This window comes from Oreochromis aureus, linkage group 19 (assembly GCF_013358895.1).
Source record: "Oreochromis aureus strain Israel breed Guangdong linkage group 19, ZZ_aureus, whole genome shotgun sequence".
Lineage (NCBI taxonomy): Eukaryota > Metazoa > Chordata > Actinopteri > Cichliformes > Cichlidae > Oreochromis > Oreochromis aureus.
The window spans coordinates 10,502,432-10,511,085 of record NC_052960.1 but is presented as its reverse complement, the minus strand read 5'-3'; the positions used below and the strand labels follow the sequence as shown (position 1 = coordinate 10,511,085).

The 8,654-nt window shown below is 42.0% G+C and overlaps 2 protein-coding genes across 6 annotated transcripts in view; one reads left to right on the top strand and one right to left on the bottom strand.

Annotated features, from left to right (window-relative positions):
• ddo (D-aspartate oxidase) overlaps positions 1-709 on the bottom strand; it is a 6,035-nt gene extending 5,326 nt beyond the window's left edge. The window contains exon 1 of one of the 3 annotated variants that reach the window (XM_031737114.2): positions 425-709. The gene's annotated coding sequence lies outside the window, so the exon portion shown is untranslated. The other 2 variants (XM_039603159.1, XM_039603161.1) reach the window with 2 other exon arrangements.
• Positions 710-732: 23 nt separating this feature from the next.
• zbtb24 (zinc finger and BTB domain containing 24) lies at positions 733-7,401 on the top strand. Of its 3 annotated transcripts, none has more exons than XM_031737131.2 (7): positions 733-802; positions 1,870-2,712; positions 2,961-3,128; positions 5,796-5,879; positions 5,973-6,056; positions 6,154-6,235; positions 6,352-7,401. In XM_031737131.2, exons 2-7 carry the CDS (start codon positions 1,899-1,901, stop codon positions 7,241-7,243), a joined length of 2,124 nt encoding a protein of 707 aa, XP_031592991.1. In that variant the 5' UTR covers positions 733-802; positions 1,870-1,898; the 3' UTR covers positions 7,244-7,401. The 3 variants fall into 3 exon arrangements, with proteins under 3 accessions (XP_031592991.1, XP_039459092.1, XP_039459091.1); XM_039603158.1 differs by lacking the exon at positions 733-802 and adding an exon at positions 1,075-1,095 and having other exon boundaries at positions 6,337-7,401; XM_039603157.1 differs by lacking the exon at positions 733-802 and adding an exon at positions 1,092-1,112 and having other exon boundaries at positions 6,337-7,401.
• Positions 7,402-8,654: the final 1,253 nt, after the last annotated feature.

Genomic DNA, 8,654 nt, shown 5'->3' with positions numbered 1-8,654 from the left:
CTATGACCGCAAATGTACGATCACCTCTAAGAACCAGCCTCGACCTTAGTTGTATGGAACTATAATCTAGACTAAATACAAGTTGTATGGCTCACTTTAAAAACAAAGTCCCATTGACATTAAAAAAAATCACTAGATCACTAGAAAAGTAGAAATTGCAACAAATATAGCATAAAAGTGCTATGAAAATTTTAATTACTTACCACATATGATAAGATGTGGTAAGATGTGTGGATATTAAATATAGCAGTTGTTTGAATGCGCCGCTTGTATGCTTTGTATTGCAGCAGATTTGTATTTGAGTGCAGACCAACAATTAATGAAATAAAGCACCTGACAGTGCGTTGTAAGGAATCGAAAATCTATACAGATAAATAAGCCTTATACACACCGAAAGCTCTACAATGCAATATTATCCACCCACCTAAAATAAAACTGTCTCCTTCTTACCCCGCACTGAAAATGTCACCAGAGGGTTTCTGAATAGGAGACCGGTCTGCTGTCCCGGTGCACCGTGTTTCTCTGTTTTTCTCGGGGACATGCAGGTCCTGAATCAAATTTCATTAGTTATGATAGTTTAATAGTCATTTTAAAAGGCAAAATCCTACCGAGTTATTAAAATAAAATAATTTCCCATAATGCCACCATTTAACAACTTAAACAAATAAACTTTTTTTAACGGAGGTTGATCGACGGGGAAAGGTGCGACCCTCAGCGGTAGCTCGGCGTGGATCTCGTCAGACCCTCACATCTCGCGATAGGTGGCTCATATTCACGTTCTCTGTCCGTCCAGCGAGCGAAGGTAAGGTCCTAAAAGCTCCCTAGTTCAAATTAAACCGCGGTTTATACGCTTTCAACTGCTCAAGTCCTGTCACCAGACCGAAAATGATTAGAGTTAACTTCTTTTGAAAGCATTACTTCGGTCGCATTCTTCGCTATTTCTGCTGTTCGTGGCCCGTTTCAAATCAGCAGCGGTGCATTGTTTGCTTTGAGACAATTAGCTTGCTTGCTAACATCCATTCGTCTGCAAACATTATTGAAGCTGAATGTCAGTGAACTCTGCATGAATGTGATGAACAGTGAAAAATATCCACTGTAAGTCACTGCATGAGGTGAATGTAATTACCATTATGGTTCCAAGTCCCAAAAATGAGCCCGTCAGCCTTTCACAAGTTGGATTATTTAGCATTTGTGTCTTTTAGTATTGGAAAAATAAATATTATCCAGAGTTTCATTGTGAGAACTGATTTTAAAGACATGGGGATAAACTAAACAACGATATTCTCAACATTGTAGACAGTTTTTATTATATTTCTATTTATATTATCCATTTATAATTCTATTTATTTTATTGTAATATGAAGATTGTTTTTTGTTAGTTTAGCAGGACTGATCACTACAGATTGATTAGTTCTCCAATAGAAATTAATCCTAGATCTATAATACCTAGTGTATGCTTACACGACAGACGGATATTTGGACAATCCAGTCGTGTCTGGTGTCCTAAATGTGACAAATTCCTGAGAAATTGCTGTTATTAATATTTGTCCTAAATTTTTACAGACTGAACATTTACTAGTGGATAAACGGATAATGTAGATTCCACTGGTCATGTATGAGTAAGTAGTAATAGCAGTGGTAATACCAAAACTTTTTATATATTTAAAAACACACTGTACCTCTGATACTTTAAGCCAAACTTCTATACTGCTGAGGTCAGAAGATTACATATTATCATATCATAATGGGCATAAATGTCTTCTTTAAAAGCCCCAAATTACCATGACCTTCATGCCCATGATGAGTGCATATAAACTTCTAAACTAGCTGTACACTCATCTTGTTTTCATTTGTTCTCATTCATTTCAGGGACAGATGTGGTTGTTTTTGCGACAAAGATGTCTCAGAAATCAACAAGTCCACCTTCATCGCTTATGACTCACCTTCATTCAGAGTCACATAAACAGAGCATCCTGAGCAAATTCAACAAGCTCAGGAAAAGTGACCTGCTGTGTGACATCACTCTTGTGGTGGAGGATGTGCAGTTCAAGGCCCACAAAGCCCTGCTGGCAGCAAGCAGTGAGTACTTCTCCGTGATGTTCACAGCAGAAGATCAGATCCATCGGTCCACCTACCGGCTCGACGGTATGACACCAAACATGTTTGCTGCAGTGCTGGAGTTCATCTACAGCGCTCAGGTGTTTGTTGAGGAAAGCGCCACAGAGCAGCTCCTCGCCACGGCTCATCGAATGGAAGTCGGTGACCTTGTCAAAGTGCTCACTGACCTAACTCGCTCTGCAGCAGGGGTCAAAGGCGATGATGCAAAAGCAAACAAAGCTGAGGATGCAGAGCTGGTGAAGCGCAAAAGAGGGCGGCCAAGGAAAGATGTAGGTGCACCTGTGACAGCGCTGATGGGTAAGAGAGAACCATGTGAGAGCTCAGAGGACCGACAGGCAGGAGATAATCCAAAAACTGAGTCTCAATCTAGAGATGAGGACCCCGAAGAACACCAAAGCCGGCAGAGCAAACGCAAAATCAACCCACCGGTAAAATATAAGGGCTACAAAGTGGGCACTAACACAGCAGGACACAAAGAGCCTGGGAAGAGGGGCAGGAAAAGGAAATACCCTGACACTGAGGCACGATGTGAGGACTGTGGAAAAGTCTTTAAAAGCCACCTGTTTTTAAAGATTCACCAGCGCACTCATACAGGTAATTACACTGATTTAAAGAGAGGTCAGAATGGAGGTTTAATACAAATTTGGCCTTTTTTCTAGAGTTTTTGGACATTGTTTAAATTCCCTAAACAGTAATAAAAATAAATGTTTTTAACTTTTCAAATGTCATTCTGTAAAAAACAAAGAAAAGAAAAACACATAAGTACAGATGACTACGACTGACGAGAGTAGCAGTCATCACATCCGCACCTGTAAAAGTAGCACCACTTTCTTTAACTCCAGGTGAGAAGCCTTTCCACTGTACGGTTTGCGGGAAGAGTTTTACCCAGAAGCACACTCTGCTGGCTCACCAGCGCATGCACACTGGAGAAAAGCCATTTGTTTGTACCGTCTGCTCCAAAGCGCTTTCCACCAAACACTCCCTGCAAGAGCACATGAACCTCCATGAAGGTAGGACCCGATGAACTGACTTCTCAGTTTCTCATGTTTGATAAGTGGTAACTTGGTTTACAATTTCCAGGAATCCTCATAATTTCCTGAAAGTAAGCTTTCCAAAAAAGTTTATCTATATAACATCACATCACAACAACAGTTGCCTCAAGGCGCTTTATGTTGTAAGGTAAAAAGAAATGAACACGATCAACCGGTATTGAAAGACTATGTTTCATCAATATAATGCAAAGCCAAAGCATATCAGGCACTTCTTAAAGCACTGCCTCACAAGCTGTTCACTGCATCGTGCAGCTTGAAGTTTCCTGGATGTCGCCCAAATGAGTAACACTACATGAACAAGCAGATATAGAACAGATAACATTCCAGTGTCTGGACTTGATTCCTAGAAGTGGATCATGTGTAGTGATGGCTAAAAAAAAATAATGCAATGGTTGCTGATGTGAATCATCCAGTCTCTCCTAGCTGTGTATCCATCAAGCTCATAAAGACCCACAGAAATCACCAATACAGTCCCATTCTATTTAGCCAAATACGTCACTAAACACAGCGAGTAAAAAATGTATGCAAAAAATCACAGCGGAAAATAGAGCGGGATCTCATGTGCTATTATAATGTAATAAAATAATATATTTTACTTCTATTAGATACACTTGGGCCCAGTAAATACATGACTTCTTTAACATAAATGAAGCAACGTAGGGAAAAAGCTTTTTACAGCTAAGGGGTAAAAACATGTTCAAAGAAGAATTAAGATGTTTTGTTTCTCTGGGTAGGAAAACTAAGCATTTTCAGCTTACTACCTGTTACTTCTTAATACCTTTTTAAAGGGTGCCCAAAAATCAAATGCCCACATTTTGTGTCTTGCCTGTGCTTTTGATTCACCTAGATTTATTTGGTGTGAGTTGCCTATTTTTAGAATAGAATAGAATAGCTTTTTATTGTCACTGTTACAAGAACAGTGAAAGGCAGTTTGGCATCTCTCCATGTGTGTGGAGTACACAATAGCGTAAGTATTTACACAATGACAAATTTACATTTACACAAGAAAGATATGTACAAGTTATACATACACCTGCAAACATACACGCACATACATACATATATGTATATATACATATTTGCATCCGTACATGCATACACACATATTTCCACACACGCTTACATCTATATACATACACATACATGCCATCTAACTAGCAGGTGCATTGAGAGGTGCAGTGTGATCAGTGATATTGCACATTGAGTGTGTGGGGGGGATGATATTGCACATTGAGTGGGGGGGGTGCTGTTGGAACTATACTAAATAATGTTATAATAAATACAGTTTAAAGAGGTAAGGGTGTTGGTTGCATTGAAGTATAAACAGAAATACGATTTATAAATAAGGTGTAATGTCCATGAGTGTTGGCAGTGCAGTTATCCTCCAATCAGGGTGGAGGTAGGGCATGTTTGACAGCCTGTGGGTAAAAACTTCTGTTGAGTCTGTTTGTCTTCGACCTGATGGACCTGTAGCGTTTACCAGAGGGAAGGGGGAAAAGTGAGTGTCCAGGGTGCGAGGGTCTTTGATGATGATGCTGGCTTTCTGCTGAAGTCTGCCAGTATAGATGTCTCTGAGGGGGTTAGTGAAGTGCCGATTGCCCGCTCTGCTGCCCTCACCACCGCTGCAGTTTCCTCTTGTCCTCCGCAGTGCAGCAGTTGAACCAGAGTGTGCAGCAGTAAGTCAGAAGGCTCTCAATGGTGGAGCGGTAGAAGTTTACTAGCAGTCTTTGGGGTAATTGGGCCTGACGTAGTTTCCTGAGGAAGTACAGCCTTTGTTGTGCTTTCCCTACCTGGTGGGAGATGTTTGTGGACCAGGTAAGGTCGGCCGAGATGTGGACTCCGAGGAACTTAAAGCTTTCTACCCTTTCTACCTCCTCCCCATCAATGTAGAGGGTAGAGTGCTCAGATCGCTTTGTTCTTCTGAAGTCGATTACCATCTCCTTGGTCTTGGCTGTGTTCAGATGCAGGTTGTCGTCGTCACACCATTGCTTCAGATGCTGAACCTCCTCTCTGTAGGCTGAATCATCGTTGTTGTCGATCAGTCCTATGACAGTGGTGTCATCAGCAAATTTTATAATGGTGTTACTGGTGTGGATTGGTGAACAGTCATGGGTGAAAAGTGAGTATAAGAGGGGACTGAGGACACACCCCTGTGGGACACCCACATTCAGAATGAGGGTGGAGGAGGTGTGCTCTCCCATTCTTACGTTCTGGGGTCTGTTGCTCAGGAAGTCCAGTATCCAGCTGCACAGTGAGCTGCTGAGTCCTAAGTTGCTTAGTTTATTAACCAGTTTGTGGGGTTGAACTGTATTGAAGGCAGAGCTGAAGTCCACAAATAGCATTCTCACATAGGTGTTACTACAGTCCAGGTGTGTGAGGGCTGTATGAAGAGCTGTTATTATGGCATCCTCTGTCGACCTGTTTGCCCTGTATGCAAACTGGTGTGGATCAAGGTTTGCAGGGATGGCAGCTTTAATGTGTGACATGATGAGCTGTTCGAAACATTTGGCAAGATGGATTGATATCGGCTGTAGAGACGTCTTCCTTCTCTTAATGGCACTAAAGCTGAAGTGCTCTAGCATATTGTGATGTTGATCTCTAATGAGCTCCGTTTTGTTTCTTTAGAAGAGAAATCCTTTGACTGTGATAAATGTGGAAAGACTTTCACTCAGAAAAGGCAACTTAAAAGCCATTACAGAGTTCACACAGGTAAGACATGGGGAAAACTGCAAGAGCTCAGGTCAGTGTATTCCATCAATCTGAAGGTTAAATCATTTAATCTTTATTTATTTTTAAATAAAGGTAAATCATTACCAGAATGTGCTCAGTGTCATCACAAGTTTATGGATGCAGCTCAACTGAAAAAGCACGTGAGAACTCATACAGGTAAGATCAGCTCTCCAAGTCGTTCTTCTGCTATTGATATCTGCTTTATATCTGGAAGCATGTCCTACAGCAGCTGATGAAGTTAATGTTTACACAGGTGAGAAGCCTTTCACTTGTGAGATCTGTGGAAAATGTTTCACAGCCAAGAGCACACTGCAGACTCACATCAGAATCCACAGGTGAGCTGTTATATTTGATTTTCACTCCACTTTTAACAGTTTTTGCTCCCTGCTGTATAATATATGACCCAGGAGTAGACATGTGGTCATAACTGCCTCAGTATCTGGTTTTGCAGAGGTGAGAAGCCTTATGACTGCAACATCTGCAAGAAGTCCTTTTCAGACCCCAGTGCAAGACGACGACATGTTGCCTCCCACTCGGGGAGGAAACCCTTCACCTGCTCCTTCTGCACGCTTTCTTTTACACGCCTGGACAATCTGAAGACACACACCAAATCCCACAACAAGGAGAGAGCTGCGAGTGGAGAGGCCTCATTGGATACGGCGGCAAAAGATGGCTCGGCAGCCCCGCAGGAAGAGGTGCGAAATATCCTTCACCTGCAGCAGTACCAGCTGCCTGCCAGCTCTGAACAGGAGCTCCAGCTGGTGGTGACGGAGGATGTGGACCACATTAACTTTATTCCAGGTCAGGACCATGAGATCAACCTCATCAGCACAGAGGGAGAGATGGCTCAGTCAGCCCCCTCTAAACTCACCCTCCTCGCCCGGCCATCAGGGCACGTGCAGAATGTGGCGTTGGTCACTCAGGGTGATGTAGTCGATCAGACCTCTCAGATTCACACTATCAGCATGCTGCAGGGTCAGATGATGCACCAGGCTGAGCAGATGCATGTTATCACTTTGAGTAAAGAGGCTATGGAGCAGCTGCAGGCCCATCACGGTCCTCCGCAGCCCTTTCAGATAACACAGCGTCCCATCCAACAGCTGCAGGTGATGCATCAGCCAATCCAGCAGCTGCCTGTTGCTCAGGAGCCCTCGGAGGGGCAGGTGAGCAGGGAACAACAACAAGTTCGGGCTATTCACGTCAGCAGCCAGAGCAGCCAACCCATCTCCATCAGTCAGACCAGCGAGCAGATCTCCAACCATCACATCCAAGGACAAACATTTCAGATCCAATCAGGAACTGTGTCCTACCTGTACACCACCGGACTGCCACAGGAGAGCTGAGAGTGATCTGGACCACTGGGAACTTAAATCTGAAGGTGCTACTGTGGAGATCAATTATAGAAAGACAAAACTGACCATAGTCCAAGGTAGCAGTATTAAAAGATGAAGTTTGTATTTTCTTTAATTTTTTATATAAAAAAATATATATAAGCATACCTTTTTATACTGTTGTGCTTCCACACATTACCCCACTGTAATCTGATGAATCTGATGAATTTGTCTGGCAGATACCTTCCTCATTATGCCTTTATCTGCGCCACAAATTTCTTCACAGCACAATGATCGCACTTTTTTTTGTGGGAAATATCCAATGTTTTCATACCTTGCCCAAGGTATTGCACGATTTGACACTTTTCTGCAGCAGATCCTTTTTCTTTCCCATATTGCTTAAAAACTGTGGCATGCTTAATAATGTGGAACATCCTTCCTAAATAGTTTTCCTTTAATTGGGCTCACCTGGTAAACTAATTACGACAGGTGTCTGAGATTGATATCAGCGATCCAAAGAGCCCTCAGACACAAGGGTTTTGAACCAAAAACCTCCTGGTTATTGCTTTGGTTGCAAGCAGATTGCCATGGTTACCTGTAGTTTTTCTGCAAATACTTGCCAGCTACTGGCCAACTGATAGTACATCGTGATAAAGTTGGACACAAACCAGAAAGGGAGAAGGTTCAACTAGTAGAAGTTTGATTTAGTGCTGCAGAAATCATGTGTCAAAGGGCGCCACTTTTACTGGCATGTGTCTGTAGACAAGTCTGTCACTTCCATTTGAATGCAGCACTATGTTACCCGCCAAAAGCAGTCACAAAGAGCCTTTTATTAACCAGCTGGGGAATACACAGTTTTTACTCGCGACAGTTTATCCTACTTCATCAGCATGATTGTCAAACATCCAAAATGATGCTGAAGTTAATGACATGTTGTTAGTGGCCATGTGTGAAAAACCTTGAGGCCCTGGAGGACATCAGCTGGGTGGAGCACTCAGATCTCAGTCCATGACACGAAAGGAAGGAATATCAGGAGCCATAATGGAAGAACTCAGAAACAAACAAACTGATATTTTTCAGCTTCCAGGTTTGAAAAGTGAAAAGTGTCTTAAACCTGAATTTGTATTTATTGGTATTTAATCATTTTATTAATTACTGTAATTGGTGATAATAAAGCGGGTAGCTTTTTTCAGGTATGACTGGTTCCAAGAACCTCACTTCCAAAACACTCAATTCGAGTCTTTAAAAGGTTTGTTCACAATCAAATGGTTGATATAAACATGGCTATGTCCACCTTTTATGTACAGTCTGAACATAAGACAGTTACTATGCAACACATGCTAAACAGTTATTATTTTTAATGATTTTTTAGAGCTTATGATAAAACAGGTTTTTGTTGTTGCTGTTTTTGCCCACTTAAAAA